The sequence below is a fragment of the Saimiri boliviensis genome, chromosome 17 (genome assembly GCF_048565385.1).
Source record: "Saimiri boliviensis isolate mSaiBol1 chromosome 17, mSaiBol1.pri, whole genome shotgun sequence".
Taxonomy (NCBI): domain Eukaryota; kingdom Metazoa; phylum Chordata; class Mammalia; order Primates; family Cebidae; genus Saimiri; species Saimiri boliviensis.
This window is the reverse complement of record NC_133465.1, coordinates 26,991,495-27,010,155: the sequence shown is the minus strand read 5'-3', so window position 1 is coordinate 27,010,155 and position 18,661 is coordinate 26,991,495. Positions and strand designations below refer to the sequence as shown.

The 18,661-nt window shown below is 38.9% G+C and overlaps 1 protein-coding gene across 1 annotated transcript in view; it reads right to left on the bottom strand.

Moving 5' to 3' along the window:
* MYO1D (myosin ID) overlaps positions 1–18,661 on the bottom strand; it is a 363,423-nt gene that overhangs the window by 145,489 nt on the left and 199,273 nt on the right. Inside the window, exons 17-19 of the mRNA XM_003933128.4 lie at positions 14,420–14,643; positions 9,474–9,618; positions 8,839–8,943 (exon numbers count right to left, since the gene is read on the bottom strand). Coding sequence (XP_003933177.2) covers positions 8,839–8,943; positions 9,474–9,618; positions 14,420–14,643 — 474 coding nt within the window. The remainder of the gene's footprint in view (positions 1–8,838; positions 8,944–9,473; positions 9,619–14,419; positions 14,644–18,661) is intronic.

Sequence of the window (18,661 nt, the reverse complement as noted above, 5' to 3'; positions counted from 1 at the left end):
CAGATAGGAAACTAATAAAAATAGTTTCATATAATGATACAAAGAAACTAGATAATGAAATTGGGAGAAAGTGTGTGTGTGTGTGTGTGTGTGTGTGTGTGTGTGTGTGCGCGCACAGAAGGCTACTTTATTAGACAGAGGATCAGTGAAGATTCACATTTTCAGGTAAATACTTTCCTAAGAGCAGAATTAACCACAGGACATTTTATAAATAAGTAGCTAGCTACTTAGACTTGGGTAGTAAGTACATCTGTATTTTAAAAAGATGGGGGTTTCACTCTGTCACCCAAGATAGAGTGTGTGGCTCAACCAGAGGCTCACTGCAGTCTCAAACTCCTGGGCTCAAGTGGTCCTCCTGCCTCCTAAGTTTTTGGGACTAGCGGCGTGCACCACTACATCCAGCTATACTTAGGTACTATTTTAATCAAGGTACTTAGCACTAAAAATCTTTGAACCACTAGAGTGTCATGTTTTTCAGTGACTAGAAGGAAAAAGAATGCAAACCAAACCAAAAACACTGAAAAAGCCCTCTTTGACGGGAAAAGAAGGCACAGTTGTGATCTATATCCCCCATCCCCTCTTTCAAGTTCTTATTTCCAAGATGCAAAGAAGAGATCAATTTGAAAATATGGTTAGCTTCAATAAGCTATTTAGCTAACTAAATTAAGATTGGCAGGATAGGATATAGCAGGATATATTGCTATAGGTAAGATATAGCAAACTAAAATTTAAATTTTAGTTTGAATTTTATTCAATCTTCTTCCCTTTACCCCACAGTTTTAGAAATAAGTCGATTCTCTAAGCATTTCCTTTATAACCAGAACACATTTTTTCAGTTGTCAACTTGACTAAAATGGTGTCTGTAATTAAGAGTAAAATAGCATCTATATGGTGAAATAATTATTATTCTTAGTAAATAACTTTACATAGCAACAGTTTTTGCTACAACAGAGGATTGGCACTTATCAGAAAACTGAAACAGAGTGAGTGTAGAGCTTCTATAGCAGCATTTTTCTAAGCTCTCCTGTTCTAGCCTCACAGTCTTATGTGAGGCTTTGTGAAAGTAAGGGTTCCAAGGACAAGTTGGTTTGAAAAACAGCAAACCACAGTCTCCACTAAAGATAATTCATATCCCATGAATATGTTAAGGGCTCTGAGAATTCTGCACTTAATGAGCATGTTTAGCCCAGTTTTAACTATGAAATCCTTTTTCAACACCTGCTAATCTTCAATAGAATACTGGTTCTGTAAAACCCATGTTGAAGAACACTTCCTGTAACTTGTATCAATCTTAAAGTGCATAGAGAATATCTAAAATAGGTACTGAATAATAGCTAATTCGAGCTACTTGGGAAGCTTAGGCGAGAGCATTGCTTGAGCCCAGGAGTTTGAGGCTGTAGTGAAAGCCTGGGCAACAAAAGAAGACCCGTTTATAAATATATGTGTGTGTATATATATATATATATATATATATATATATATATGAAACAATAATAAGTAGAAGCCATCACCTCATCTTTTGTGGAATCATATTAAAAAACATATGAGCATAGTGCAAAAGAATATAATTAAAAAGAACTTGTTACATAATTTCATAAGGTCATTCCAGAGTCAAAACAAGTAGGTCACATGTTCTTTTTATATGTCCTCGAGTTAATCTAGAAACAACAAACAAAAACCTCAAAGCAGCAATTGTATTAAAACACTGTTTGGAAATATTACATTTTTATAAACAAAAAATGTAATTTCTAAAGAGAACACATCACAAATCTTTACCTTCTGTTTCCACAGCTCAAATTATTCTCAAAATACAAATTGAGTGGGAAGAACATCAGGTAACAAAGTAAAAGCCTTAGACTGCATAATTTAGCTATATCAAAATGGCAAAGGAAAAAATTCTACATATAGATGTAAATTCCAGACATAATTCTGGCATAAAAACACTCCTTTCTTCCACTTAAATTCATACAGTAATAGAAAGACTAGATTATAGACTCAGTATTAGGTAAACTCTCATCTTGTTTCTTCTATTATCCAAAACTAAAATCTTCAACCAAAGAAAAAAATCCTTACCATTTACTTTTCCCTAAACACTACAAATGATCTGTCTATAGGTTTAGTCAGTACCACAGGGGGCCACAGATAAAGTTTCTCTGGAGAGGCAGACAAGGAGAAAACACATTCTGGGTGAGAGTAGCTATTTACAGAAATCTTCCGCCTTAAAGGACATTTTTATGTGGTTAATGGAAAGTGGCTGTTTCAAAGAGAATCAAAGCATGAAGAAGAGGGCTTTACTGAAATTGTATCAAGTTTACCTTGGTGTAGCCTTGGGATTGAACAGTTTCTAAAGACATATTTAAGCTACAGTGTGAACAAACAGTATTTTGCATTGAACTTGGAAATACAGGGACATGAATAAGAATGCTTCAGTTTTGAATCTAGCAGGACCCAGGTAAAGACATGTTCTCTGTCAGACATAAAATTGTCATTGCTGCAAAGATAAAGGCATTAGACTTTTCTGTAGCAAATGACCTAATTCTTAAAACCATCCAACTGTCTTTGATCAACTGCTCTGATTACTAATTTGATTTCCCAGCTGTCTTGATACTAGAAAGAAGGTATACTAGATAGTGAATATGAGGACTCATTGATATGGTACATTCCTTTGTTATATTTACAAACGGGCATTATAGCTTTTACTTTTTTGTGTGAGTGTGTGAATGTGGTTAGCAAAAGTCTTTTCTTGATTATTTGATCAACTCTAGGTATACTTATAAAATAGAGTTTTTGGATCTCAGAGCTCAAAATTAAACTTTGGAATGCAGTACCTACCCCAAGATACCGCCAGCAGTCCTTCCTTGATGACATTTATTTCATTCTAACTGTAACCAGCTGCTCTCTATTTTGTTAAAAAGCCTCTATCACATTGATGATTGTGCTTGGTGGCTCAGGCCTATAATCCCAGCACTCTGGAAGGCTGAGGTGGGCGGATCACTTGAGGTCAGGAGTTTGAGACCAGCCTCGCCAACATGTCGAAACTCTGTCTCTACTAAAAATACAAAAATTAGCCAAGCATGGTGGTGCACACCTGTAATTCCAGCTACTGGGAGGCTGAGGCAGGAGAACTGCTTAAACCCAGGAGGTGGAGGTTGCAGCGAGCCAAAATCACACCACTGCACCCTAGCTTGGGCAATGGAGTGAGACTGTTTCAAAACAACAAAACAAAACAAAACAAAACAAAACAAGTCTCTATCACATTGAGTTGAACTCTTTCTTCTTCCTTATAATGTTCAAACACTGATTGTGATATAAGAAATATATATCTAGTCATCATCCTGGTTCCTGACACAAAATTCCCCAAAACTCTTGTGATTTTATGAGTGACAGGGGTTATAGAATCCCTTTTTGCTATGATGTTTGTTTAGACTTAGTCCCAGATTCCCAACATAAGAATTTCTATTTGCTAATGAGAAAACTGGTGACTGGGAGCTTCTAGATAGTTTCAGGATGGGGGCTGGTTGCCAGAAAGACCAAGGCATGATTAGAGGGTTGGAACTTTCAGCCCCACCCCTTAACCTTCATGGAGGGGAGAGGGGCTGGAGATTAAGTTAATTACCCATAGCCAGTGATTTCATCAACCATGCCTGTATAATAAAACCTCCATAAACTCAAAATTACTAGGTTTGGAGAGCTCTGGGGTTGGTACATACATCCACATGCCAAGGAGCCACAATCTTTTGCCTTTTAATTGCAGTGTGTTTAGACCATTGACATTTAATGTGATTATCAATACAGTCAGATTTAAATTTATCAATCATTTTCAATTTGTTTTCTATTTGTCTCATTTGCTCTTTGTTCCCTTTTCCACATTTGTCTGCCTTCTTTTGCACTGAAATTTTTTAGAAACAATTTCGTTTCTCTCCTTTTCTGGCTTATTAGTTATAATGTTTTGTATTGTCATTTTAGTGGTTCTTCTAAGATTTATAGAATATATTTACAACATATCACAGTATACTGATATTGTATCACTTTATGGTATAAAAACCATAAAGTGATATAATGGAATATAATATACAATAGTATATTTCCATTACCCCCATCTTTGTGCTATTGGTATCATAAATTTCACTTCTACATATATTATAAACTACACTACTATATCATTATTTTTGTTTAAGCAGCCATTTGTGTTTTTCATTTAAAAAAATTTGATAAAATACATATAACAAAATTTTCAACTGGGATCATTTTTTTTTTTTTTTTTGAGACGGAGTTTCGCTCGTTACCCAGGCTGGAGTGCAATGGCACGATTTCAGCTCACCGCAACCTCCGCCTCCTGGGTTCAGGCAATTCTCCCGTCTCAGCCTCCTGAGTAGCTGGGATTACAGGCATGCGCCACCATGCCCAGCTAATTTTTTGTATTTTTAGTAGAGACGGGGTTTCTCCATGTTGACCAGGATGGTCTCGATCTCTTGACCTTGTGATCCGCCCACCTCGGCCTCCCAAAGTGCTGGGATTACAGGCTTGAGCCACTGCACCCGGCCAACTGGGATCATTTTTAAGTGTAGATAGGTCAATGCTTCATTGGCATTAAGCACATTCACACCGTTGCGCAGGCATCACCACTATCTAGCTCCAGGACTTTTATCATTCCAAACTGAAACTCTATACTCATTAAACAATAACTCCCCAGTCCTCTCTTTCCTCAACCCTTAGAACTACCATTTTACTTTCTGTCTCTATGAATCAGATCATTTTAGGTACCTTACATAAGTGGGATCATACAATATTTATCCATTTGGTTCTGGTTATTTCTCTTAGTATAATATCAAGGTTCACCTTGGTTGTAGCATGTACTTATGGCTTTTTATCCATTGTATAGCTATACCACATTTTCTTTTCCTTTCTTTTTTTTTTTTTTTTTGAGACAGAGTCTTATTCTGTTGCCCAGGCTGGAGTACAGTGGTGTGATCTCAGCTCACTGCAGCCTCTACCACCTGGGTTCAAGCGATTCTTGTACCTCAGCCTCCTAAGCAGCTGGGTTTACAGGCCTGCACCACCACATACAGCTAATTTTTGTATTTTTAGTAGAGATGGGGTTTCACCATGGTGGCCAGGCTGGTCTTGAATTCCTGGCCTCAAGTGATCCACCCGCCTTGGCCTCCCAAAGTGTTGGGATTACAGACATGAGCCACCACGCATGGTCTATACCACATTTTCTTTACTCATTCATCTGTCGATGGACATTTCAATTGCTTTCACCTGTTGGCTATTATGAATAATGGTGTCATAAACACCGGTATACAGTCAATTGTCTTTTAAAGACATTTAAATAAGAAAAGGCATGTATTAATCTATGTAGGTACCACTTCTCTTGCTCTTCATTCTTTGGTGCATGTCCACATTTTCGTGTGGTATAATTTTCCTTCTATCTGGATGACTTCCTTTAACATTTCCTATAGAGTTTATCTTCAGATATGTCTGAAAAAAGTCTTTATTTCACTTCTGTTTTTGAAAGATATATTTGCTGGGTATAGAATTCTGAGTTGTTTTTTCCACCAGTACTTTAAAGACACTGCTTCCCTGTTTTCTTACTTGCATTGCTTCTGACAAGAAATTGGATGCATCCTTTCTTTGTTCCTCTGTGTCTCTTTTCCATTTATTACTGGTATGGAGCAATTTAATCACACGGTACCTGAATATAGTTTACTTCAGGTTTCTTGTGCTTAGAATTTGTTGAGCTTCTTGGATCTGTGTGGTTAACATTTCATCAAATTTTGGGGAAATATCAGCTGTTATTTTAAAAAATATTCTTTATTTCTCCCCTTTCTCTCTTTTCCTTCAGAGACTTCAATTGCACTTATATTAAGGCCACAGAAAGTTATCGAACAGCTTCCTGAGGCTTTGTTTTAGACTTTTATTTTTCTCTCTGTGTTTAATTCTGGGTAGTTTTGATTGCTATATCTTCAAATTCACTAGCTTCTCTTCTGCAAAGACTAATCTGCCGTTAATCCCATGGGGTATGTTTTTTCCTCTCAGACATTGTATTTTTCATCTCTATAACTTCAAGCAAGTCATTAAAAAAACACCTTCCATGTGTTTATTTAACATGTTCAATCTTTCCTCCAGCTTTTTGAAGACATGGAATATAATCATAATAATAATTTTAACAACCTGGTCTGTTAATTCTATATCAGTTCTGGGTCAGTTTGAATGATTGATTTTTTTTTTTCTCCTTATGAGTTGTAGTCTCTTGCTGTTTTGTAAGCTTGGTAACTTTGAGTGGATGTCATATGTTGTGAATTTTACCTTCTGTGAGCTGGGTATTTTTGTATTCCTATAAACATTTTTGAGCTTTGTTCTGGGATGCTGTTAGGTTACTTGGGAACAGTTTGATTATCTCTGGTTGTGTATTTAAGATTTATTAGGTAGGATTAGAACAGTGTTTAGTTAAGGGTTAATTATAACCCCCTATTGAGGCAATCTCTATTCAATGTACTCTATTCAATGCCTCATAAATCATGAGGTTTTCCAATCTGGCTGGTGTGAACAGGAACTACTTGCAACCCTGTGTGAGTACTGGGCATTGTTACCTATAATCCTTCTGGGTTGCTGTTTCCTAGCCTAGAGTTATTTCCTCATATGCATGTGCTGATCAGTACTCAGATGAACAGTCAAAGGGAACCCTTGACAGATCTTCAGAGTTTTCTCTCTGTGCAACTCTCTCTTCTCTAATACTCTGCTCAGCAAACTTTGGCTACCTTAGTTCTCTCTCTCTCACTACTGAAAAGCTTTGTCTTTGTCTACTGGGCTCTGCCTGAGCCTTCCTCTGTGCTCATGCCTGGGACTAGAAAATCTCTCAAGGCAGAAAACTGGCAAATTGCAGGGCTCACCTCATTTTTTTCCTTCATATTTCAGGGAACACTGTCTTTCCTTGCTTGATGTCCACTGTTTTGAAAACCACTGTTTCACATATTTTGTCCTTTTCTCCCCACATGTATCTTTTCCCCACTCATTTTAATAACAACATTCTATACTACTGTGTACACATACAATTGAGTAATCTAATTACCTATTGATACATATTCACATTTTTTCTAGTTTTTCTGGCTGTTACAATGTACAAAACTGTACATCTCTCTCGCTCTCTCTCTGGATATCTGTGCAGATATATTCGTAGGATAAGTACGAGTTGCAGAATTCTTAGACTTAGTAGGAGAATTTTAAATTTTGATAGATATTGTCAAATTGTCCACTCTAAAAGACTATACTTTATACTCCTACCAACAATGTCTCTTTACATCCTTATAACTATTGGATGTAAGGATGAAGACTGCCAAATTTATAGCTGAAAAATCATATTTCATTATTTGATTTGAATTATACTATAATTATTATCGTTAAAATATTTGAAATGAAGCATCTGTAAAATCACCTAAACTTGGGCCTTTGTTATAAGGCAGTTCTTTGATAATTTTCTTAATTCCTCCTTTATCTATTGCTATATTTATGTCACTATCTCTTCTTGGATCAATCTAGTCAGTATGTTTTTAAAAATTATAATTTTATTAATATTTTAAAATGTATTTGGATAATTCTACAAAAGACTCTTTTAATGATAATTTCAATTCTTCTGTGTTCTCCTAAACAAGTATTCTAAGGATTCTTTTTATGACTAGCTATGTCCTTTGCCTTTCATTTCCCAACTTCCACTTGCCTAACTGCTATCATCTCCAGGTAAATGGCAGCCCATGTATCCTGCATCGGACAAGCAAATACAGCATGTAACTTTTTTTCTCACCTTCCATATACCAATATGCCTTACTCTTTTTTTTTTTTTTTTTTTTTTTTTAGATGGAATCTCGCTCTGTTGCCCAGGTAGGAGTACAATGGCACAATCTCAGCTCACTACAACCTCTGCCTCCCGGGTTCAAGCAGCGATTCTCCTGCCTCAGCCTCCCTAGTAGCTGGGAAAACAGGTGTGCACTACCACACTCTGATAATTTTTGGATTATTAGTAGAGACAGGGCTTTAGCATATTGGTCATGCTGGTCTTGAGCTCCTGACCTCATGATCCACCTGCCTCAGCCTCCCAAAGTGCTGGGATTACAGTATGAGCCATTGTGCCTGGCCCTTACTCTTCTTTTTTAAACTCAGTTCTTCATCCCCCAAACCCTGTTTTATAGAAATAATATAGGTATAAAAAGTACTAAGTGACCATTAAATGTAAAGCAGATAATACAGCTGCTATAAAAGATACACATTTAGTGAAATGCAAATCACTGACTTCAAAGAGGTCACCCCAGTCTAGTTTTAAAAAGAAATCGGCCGGGCTTGGTGGCTGTCATCCCAGCACTTTGGGAGACCAAGGTGGGTGGATCACCTGAGGTCAGGAGTTTGAGACCAGCCTGATCAACATGGTGAAACCCTGTTTTTACTAAAAATATAAAATGAGCCAGGTGTGATGGCACACGCCTGTAATCCCAGCTACTTGGGAGTGCTGAGGCAGGAGAATCACTTGAACCTGGGAAATGGAGGTTACATTGGGCCGAGATAGCGCCACTGCACTCCAGCCTGGATGACATGAGTAAAACTCCAACTCAAAAAAAAAAAAAAAAGAAGAAGAAATGGTTATCACTTAGGAAAGCTTTATACCCTATCTCTAAAGGTGTAGTCACCTCAGTCACTCCTACAATGCCTCAGCACTGACAGGTCTAGTGCACTGATGATGAAGCTAGCTATGTACCTATTGTTATCTTTTATTACAGGCATACTTAAGTGACTTTCATCTGAATCAGTCTTTCCTTTCCAAGATGATCTGGTTCAAGCTTGCCTTACCTTACGGACATGACAGGAAAAGAGGACATTCATGTATTTGTCCTTTCGTTTCAGTTCATTAGCAACGGGGACAAAAGTGCCTGAGGTCTGAGGTGTATCTGGCTTCTGAAAGAGAAAGGAAACGAGATAGAATGAGTGTGCTTAGCATTTGAGAAGGACAGGCAATCTTTCAGTGTGCTGCTTTAGAACGATACTTATAATTTCACACATGCACTCTTTATCTCCTCACCCCAGATGGTAAGCTACTAAACGGTTGTTGTAACATCAAAGATCCTATAAAAATTTTAAAATAGGGAACGGGAGAGAGGATAAAGTGTAGTTCTGACAATAATTAATATAAGGGTGGTAATTAAAAAATAGTCACTGAAATGATATAAGGGAAGGTTTAAATGGTCAAAGGCCAGGTTGTAAAGTATATTTAATACATATGGATACAACACAGAGAACCCTTTTAAAGACAGGAGGAACATCAAATACTGTACATGTAGAAGCAATAAAATATTTTAACTTAGGATTTCATAGAAATTAGTTTCTAAAGGTGTTTTATTCTTTCTGCAAATTCTTGGAGAAATGTTCTTCACTTTTTTTTTGTAGAGGAAGTAGGAGTAGATTCCACTTTGTTCCCTTGGACTTACTGAAGCAAGATAGTTGCCCTCCCAGGCCCTCTGGAGCCCCAGGTCAGCCCTTTGACCCTTCAGCATTTCCATGGCTGCAACCTTTGCCCTGACCTGGGGCAGGTCTGAGGCTGGAATGCTCTTGATGAGCTGGGATGCTCTCCATCTATAAGTAAACAGACAACATACATTAGACTTTAGAAATGCAATCCCATGCATTCTCCTTTTTTTCTTTTCTTTCTTTTTTTTTTGAGTCTCACTTTGTCTCTCAGGCTGGAGTGCAATGGTGTGATTTTGGCTCACTGCAACCTCTGCCTCTGGGTTTAAGTGATTCTCCTGTCTCAGCCTCCTTGAGCAGCTGGGATTATAGGTGCACACCACCACGCCTGGCTAATTTTTGTGTTTTTATAAGAGACAGGGTTTTGCCAGGTTGGTAAAGAACTCTTGACCTCAAGTGATCCGCCTGCTTCGGCCTCCCAAAGTGCTGGGATTACAGGCATGAGCCACCATGCTGGGCTCCATGCATTCTCAAAAATAACTGAAGCTGTCATTAAGTAGAATGAAATCAAAGTAGAGGCATGCTAAAAAAAAAAAGTAAAATGCCTCCAAAATACACACAGAAGTTGCTAAAATACATACCATTTTATGTAGACAGATTTTTTTTTTAAAAACTTGCTTTGTTGTTTGTGTGTTTTGAAAGCAACTAGAACTTAGTGATACATGGGCTCTCATAAAATTTATATTTAGGACATAGAAAATTGGGTTCATCAATGAGAACACATGGACACCAGGAGGGGAGCACTACACACTGGGGTCCGTTGGGGGGAAGTGAGGGAGGGACGGGGGGGTGGGGAGGTGGGGAGAGATAGCATGGGGAGAAATGACAGATATAGGAAGGCAGCAAATCACACTGCCATGTGTGTACCTATGCAACAATCTTGCATGTTCTTCATATGTATCCCAAAAACTAAAATGCAATAAAAAAAATTAAAAAAGAAAAAAAAAGAAAAAAAAAAGAAAATTGGGTTCATCATTCATTCATTCAATGAAGGTTTTCTAGGTGTCTGCTAAACACCAGGTGCTGTTCTAGGCAGTAGGGGCACAGTAAGCAAAACAGAGGTCCTTTCTCCTAGGTGCTTGTATTTTAGAAAGGAGTGATAGACAATAGATACATAAGTAGACATATAGCATGTAGGATGTTCTAAGCAGTGGGGGCACAATAACAAGCAAAACAGAGGTCCTTTCTCCTAGGTGCTTGTATTTTAGAAAGGAGTGATAGACAATAGATATATAAGTAGACATATAGCATGTAGGATGGTGAAGGTAAGGCAAGGAGGACAGGGAGTATGGAAGAGGGAAGGAATGGGGAGCAGGTGTGGTTTATACAGGGTGGTCTGGGCAGGCACCATTGATAAGGATAGATGAGCAGAGACCTATAAGGTGTGATAGAGCTGGTCATAAGGAGACCTGAGCCAGTGTGTTCCAGAAAGAGAAGAGAACACAGGAAGTGCAAAGGCTCTGGGATATGAGCTTGCTTGGTGTGTTAGAGGAGCAGCGTGAGGAGCAGGGAGAATCAGGATCAGAATCCACAGAGTCATGTATGAGATCAGGACCAGGACTTTGGCCTTTCCTCTGAATGAGATGAGAGGCCATTGGAAGGTCTGGAACAATGACCTGACTCATGCTTTAAAAGGATCATTGTGGTTGCTGTTGGCTGGGAACAGGAAGACCTGTTAGGAGGCTATTTCCATAACACACATGCTAGAGCAAGGTGGCTTGGATCAGGGAGGTGGAGGTGGAGATAAGCGTTGGTTCTGCATATTTCTGAAGGAAGAACAAATAGGATTTGACAATGGATTAGATGTGGGGGCCAGAGAGGATTTAAGGACGACTCCAAGATTTTTTGGCTAAGCAACTGAAAGCTTAAACCAAAAATAAACTATTCCTGATTGGGAAAAACAGGTACAACTTCTCTTATGCTCTTGGCAGCATCCTAGCCCTACATGATACTTATATCCTCTTTTCTGCCACAGGAACTTGATGCAGAAGGAAACTGAGAACTTCCTTTTAATCAGATGAATAATCAAGGCCAGTTGTTCTCGAACTTGTTTCCATAGAACGAGATTTAACTAAAATGAAAAATTCCCACTGAAATAACCAAATAAATATAAAAATAAGGACAAATTTATAACAACACTAGAAAATGGGAATGATGTCAATAAAGTAGAAAGCATAACGATTTTCTGGAAGATACAAAGCAGATGGGATCGGCTGACGGGGAAGTGGCTCAGGGCAGAACACTCTACTCAGTGGAAGGAGGGCCCCTCAGGCACAGATGAAAATCCTTAAGCCTGAAGTGACAGGGACTGGTAGCAGGGGCAGGAGGTGAAGGATTTTAAGGTGAGAGCTGTTCCTGTTCCCTAGACATGGAATGGCTGGCCACAGTGAGGCAGGCCACATGTGAGTCACAGACAGTAGGTTGCCAAAGCAACACTGTGAAGAAGTAATGGCTCAACAGAACAGTGGAATCTTCTTCTCTACTTCCTATGGCCAACCAATACTCCAACAAGACAGACTGTCCTAAGATCATTCCAGAAGAGACTAGAAGAGTGACAGGCCTGGAACAGTTGGTGGTCAAAGTCAAGTACACTGTGACAGGTGGGTCTTTTAATAGTAGCTTCCTAAGCAACTTCCCAAATCAGCCTTTGATCTCCAAATTTCATGACCGGTGGGGAGACATCTTTGCTCTGTCTACTGGTCTGCTTCCAGTCTACAAACCTGGTCATCCTGTCCCTTCTTCACTGCCCACAGTGGCTCAGGACAAGATCTGTCCCTGACTGACTCCAGAGGCTACAGATGCACACTGGGGGATTCAGGACCTGACCTACACAGCCATGGAGAAAGCCACCCATGCTTCTCATGCAAATCAAGCAAACTGCTGTCTCTAAATATGTGTAGCCAACAACAGCTGCAGCCATAAAAATCACCAGCCTCAATGACAGGAAAGAGGGACAAAGCTGGGCATGGAGAAGGCTCAATTACAAAGAATTACTGTGGAAAACAGGAGTGAACTTAAATGTGATTCGATGTACATTGAGATTTCAGAAAAACAAACACAAGAATGCTACAATCACTGAATTCTTTAATCCATTTCTCTCTGTGTTCCACAGATCAAAAAATTCCCAATAGTGACTAGATCAGGGGTTGGCAAACTATAGCCTGTGCCAAATTTGGTCTGTTTTTTTTACTGCCGACAAGCTAAGAATAGTTTTTACATTTTTACATGTTTAACAAAACCAAAACAAAACAAAGAAGCATATGTGACAGAGACCATCTGTAGCCTACAAAGCCTAAAACACTTAATATCCTGCCCTTTCAGAGAAAGTGTGCAGACCCCTGGACTAGATGGACACAAGTGGCAAGATTCACTCACTGTGTGTGTGTGTGCGAGGTGCATGCACATGTGCGTATACAGAACAGCAGATCTGTTATTCTCAAATGCCATTGACTATAAGGCCTGGGACTGTCTTTCACATCTTTCTTATTTGTCACCATGTCCCTTAAACCTAGGTCACTGCCCTCAACACAGCGGATATTCAATAAGTAGTCACTGAATGAGTACACTGAATTTTGTACAAATCAATCATTTCTAGGCCGTAAGTAAAACCTCAAAATCTAAAAAAGAAGACTGTATAGGCTGTAGGGCAATTGAATCACAATCAATAATAATCTTCTACAGCTCTTAAAAATCTTATACAGATCTTTATTGCCATGGACAGGTCTCCAGACATCTTTTTAAGTAAAGTCATATAACCATTCATATAATCCTGTTTGTGTAAAAAAGAGAAAAAAATGCCCAAATCATATGTGACTATATGTAAAAAGCCTGCCAAGACTGAAAACTAATTATTTACAGAATTGCATCTGAGAACTGAAGGTTGAGGTACTTTTGTTTTCAATAATTCTATATTTTTTTCCTCTTACGAGCAATTATTTTTTAAAAGTAAATAAGATACGTAAAAGAGTTTTCTTCCACACAGTTTTCTTTATCTTTTGATACCTTCCATCAATTATATAGAGAGCAAAATCTAAAGAAGATAAAACCTGATTTAGCACGGAATGATACATTAGTTCTTGTACATTCAGCATATTAATTAGTTCAAAGTGTTCTTTATGGCGTATCATGATAAAATGACTATATTTGAGAAGAAGTAGCTTAGTTTATGTGACTAGATGGCTGTATCTAAGATAGAACTAAATATATCTATCTGGTGTATACTGGCAATAAATCAGCTCAGAAAGCAAGAAGGGACTTGGAATAACTACATACTGAGATCTGCGGCAGGTTATAAAAAAATAAAGACCAGTTGGAAAGGTACCAAATTTTAAATGGGTTTTAATTTAGGTAAAAGATAGCTTGCTCTAAAAACAATTATTTTCCCCTTTGGCCGCACTTTAAAATCACGTGGGGAACTTTAAAAAAGGACCTCTGCCTGGGTGCCCCCCCTGCTCCCCGACAAGCACCATTAAACAGGACTCTCTGGTGGCAGGACCTGGGTGTTGGTGTATTTCCTAAACTCCTTGCTATTCTAAGCAGAGTTGAGAACCACTGCTTTGAAAGGATTAATGGATTTTCTAGTTTGAGTTATGTGTGGTAGTTTTATTTTTAGCTAATAAAAGAAAGTAGAAACAGCATGCTAGTAGCTTATCTTGACTATGGCTTGTGTCCAGGGGTTTTGGCACATTGCTGTCAATTGCTACAGGAAAAACAAATTGACAGTTCCTTTATTTTGAGGGGTAAGCAGATACTCTTTGAAAGCCAAATCTACAAAACTGAAAACATAAGGTAAAGGTAAATGTCATAATAGCAAACAGATGAGCCAATATCATGGTCTCGGACTTGTGACTTTGCACAGGATTAACTGTGCCATCATAAATGGCTGCAGCACACAGCAACGCATTCTTACCTATTGAAAATCATCTGCAGGGCCTCCTCGAAACGGCGAAGAACTTTAGGAGGGCTTGGCCACTTCACGTGCTTCCCGTAGTCTCTCATGGTCTTGACGCCGTGGAAGCGTCTGGCCACCTCGTGGATGTATGACTTCACTTTGTAGCGCCGGTAGTACCTGATTATGGTCAGAGCTGCCTTGGTTCTCTTGTACCGCATGCGGGCCAGGGTGCCCCGCCACACCTTCACAATAGAGAAAAAAAAGGGAAACGTTGGCTGGCTGAGTTGTGGATGGCTTTGACATTATAGCATCTCCTGTACTTACAAACTGAATCAGGCAACTTGCAATTGTGCACAAAATTGGCCAGAGCCAAAGCATGTCAGTTCCACCTGCCACCAACAGATGGCGTGGGGAGTCACGTCAGTCATTGTGTTTCAGCTGTCTAGCTGCTCATTATTCCACACTGAAGTGTGTGCTGAGCCTGAAGCTGACTCCTGTTTTTAACTTTACTGTCATGAAAAGAAGAAAGCCAAAAATGCAAATATCTTTGGATAAATATTTTAGGAATGCTGAAGGGAAGCGAGATGAGTCAGAACATCATGCCATAAGCATCTATAGTCTTGTGAAACTTTACATAGATTATACATGCTGGCCACTGGTATAATGCCACTTTGGATTTACAAACTGATTTACACACAGCCTGTGCACCTCCTCTCCCGTGGCACTATGCAAATGCTCAAGGATTAGATGTATTCATGGGGAAAGGGTAAAATAGATTACGTAATAATATCATGCGAATCTTTGTTAAGTTTCTCAGTGCCCAGAAATCAATGAGAGACTATATAAATGTCTCAATGCCAATTTCATCCAAGCATGGAAAAATCAGATACTTATATACTTTTAGGATCCTTTGTCCAGGTATCCATATTTCTCAACTTCTCAAGCAAAAGCAAATTTGGTGGGATTAATCTCAAGCAAAAGCAAATTTGGTGCGAGCCAATTAATCACTGGCTCTTCCCCTATATATCCTCTCCACCATCACTTTACTCCTTTCACAATATTTCAGTGTAAACTCCTTTCTTTCCCTTTCTGCTACCAGTCTCCAAGAGGACAAAAACCCTAGTTACTTTCTTTGATGAATTCTGTATACATATCAACATCATACCCCAGTATATTTACTGCTGCCATTTAAATGACCGTTCCAGTTCTTAGGTTGATTGTATTATTTCTCTCTCTGGCTTTTCAGAGCTAAGATCTTCAACCTCTAGTTCAAAGCCCACAGTACGGGTTCTGCGGATTCCCTCAGGTTTCTTTTATTTCTTCTTAAAAATTCCCGTCTGTATCCACCAATTCCTCCCAGAAAAACTTGCCCAACGCCTCATTTGACTCAGTTGTTTTAGGTTTGTCCTCATTCGGACTCCTGAATGGACACCATGTGCTTGCAGTGCTCTCCCTTTTCAGCCTGTTGCACGATAAAGATAGATTTGTTTGCACACTATGTGCAGGAGGTGATCAAGGGACCCAATGGGTCAAGAAAAACCATAATATTTAAGGGAAACATGACATATGGGCAATTTGTGATGGTAATCTAGAGTTCACATATAAATAGAATCTTTCAAGACAATGAGGCAATAAAAACTGACTTCTCATCTCACGTGGCGTCAGTACAGCAGCCTTTTTTAGTCAAAATGGCTCCCCGCCTTGTAGCTGAATCCACTGTACAGATGGCTTTGTTACGCCTCCACCCAATGCAAAAATAAAGGTCCCTTCTTTAGTATCTTGAAAAACCAAAAAAAAAAAAAAAAAAAAAAAATACAATTATAGGGTGAAAGTATGTGATTTAGTTTCTTAGACAAAACATATTTTTAAAGTTTCCAACTGTTTGTTGCTGTTTTTTCTAAGGGAAGGAATTTAAGACCACCTGGAGCCACATCTATATAGGAAATCAATCTTTAATTTTCAAGAAGTGTTTTATAGAGCTTTTTATTAGAATGTTTTTGGTTAGATTCTTTAGCAAATTGAAAAAAAAACAGTTTATAAGTAAGTACTTTTTAAGTGGTACTTTAGTTTTCTTTTAAAAGAAACCTACTTTATAAAGGGGGTCTTTCTTGATAACGTTTATAATTTCATCTGTGTTGGTTTATTTATTTATTTTTATTTTTATTTTTTTGAGACGGAGTTTCGCTCTTGTTACCCAGGCTGGAGTGCAATGGCGCGATCTCGGCTCACCGCAACCTCCGCCTCCTGGGCTCAGGCAATTCTCCTGCCTCAGCCTCCTGAGTAGCTGGGATTACAGGCACGCGCCACCATGCCCAGCTAGTTTTTTGTATTTTTAGTAGAGACGGGGTTTCACCATGTTGACCAGGATGGTCTCGATCTCTCGACCTTGTGATCCACCCGCCTCGGCCTCCCAAAGTGCTGGGATTACAGGCTTGAGCCACCGCGCCCGGCTATGTTGGTTTATTTAGGTTTTTAATAGTTGAAAAAAAAAATCAAATAGCACAAACATGCATATAATACAAGGCAGGGGCTCTTCTCTTCACCCATCTAAACCCACTGCCTTACCTCCAGTCTCTATCCACACAAACTATTTTAGATGCTTCATCCAGTATTTTTCATAAATAATATGGCTAGGTGCGGTGGCTCACGCCTGTAATCCTAGCACTCTGAAAGGCTGAGGTGGGAGGATCACTTGAGCCCAAGAGTTCGAAACCAGCCTGGGCAACATGGCAAAACCCTGTCTCTATGAAAAATACAGAAAAATTAGCTGGGTGTGGTGGTGTGCACCTGTAGTCTCAGCTACTGAGGAGGTTGAGGTGGGAGGATTGCCTGAGTTCAGGCAGTTGAGGCTACAGTAAGCTGAGATCATACCACTGTACTCCAGCCTGGGTGATGGAAGTGAGACACTGTCTCAAACAAAACAAAACAAAACAAAACCCCCAAAACCACATATACTATGATTTCTTGGTTGACCTTTTACATGCTATCCAAATCACACAAAATGGAGATTTAGCTCTCCCCCCATCATTCTTACTTCTCTATCCTCCCAATGATAGTTAAAGTATGTTGACATTATTACATATATTAACTTTGTTATATATTGAATAATTTACATATGATATGGATATGTTATATTGCATCATATTATATATTACACATATATTTGGTTCCCTGTTGTGCTAAGGAATATGAACGTTCTTTCTTTATTATGTGTATTTGTTTTTACCTGTCATTAGTAACCGCCTTCTTGTAAAATTTGCTTTATTTACTAGATACCTATTGCTAATTTCTGCCAAACGCTCTTACAGACCCATCAAATGATCAGCAATAATTTTTCTACTTGTCAAGCACATTAACTGAATTTTTTTTTTTTTTTTAATATTCCCTGTATCCTTATATTCTTTAAGCCAACTGAATAGTTCCCTATCCTGGGACTTTTTAAACTACTCTTCCATGTTGGATCTGAGTTCTGAGCTTATATCTTTCTTTTTCTTGCTTTTCTTCCTTTTCCTCAGCAGCTTTCAAGAAAAGGTGTATGGCCAATACATTTGTATTCTCTCTTTTTTTTTTTTTTTTTTTTTTTTTTTTAAAAAGGAGTTTTGCCCTTGTTGCCCAGGCTGGAGTGCAATGGCGCGATCTCGGCTCACCGCAACCTCTGCCTCCTGGGTTTAGGCAATTCTCCTGCTTCAGCCTACTGAGTAGCTGGGACTACAGGCATGCGCCACCATGCCCAGCTAATTTTTTGTATTTTTAGTAGAGACGGGGTTTCACCTTGTTGACCAGGATAGTCTCGATCTCTTGACCTCGTGATCCACCCGCCTCGGCCTCCCAAAGTGCTGGGATTACAGGCTTGAGCCACCGCGCCCGGCCTATATTCTCTTAAATTTCCTTGATTTAGCAGTTGCCTAAAATGCCTATTTCTTGAGTTATAAAAGCAGAGTAGCTGAGAAGCAGCTCTGGACTCAGACTGCCTGTTTTCAAATCCTGGTCCCACTCTTAAGAGCTGTGTAAACTTGGGCAAACTTCTTAACTCCTCTGTGCCTTAGTTTTCTTAGCTGTAAAATGGGGATAATTGTGATGCTTACCTTGTAGTGTTGTGAGGATTAATGGAGTTAATACATACACAACACTTAAAATACTGCCTGGTGGGTAGTCAGTGCTCAATAAGCAGAGGCTATTACGACTATTGGAAAGTCTATTCTTTTTTACCTTTAGTGAGTTGTGCTACTTCCTTTTTTTGCATGTGCAGATATTTTGCCT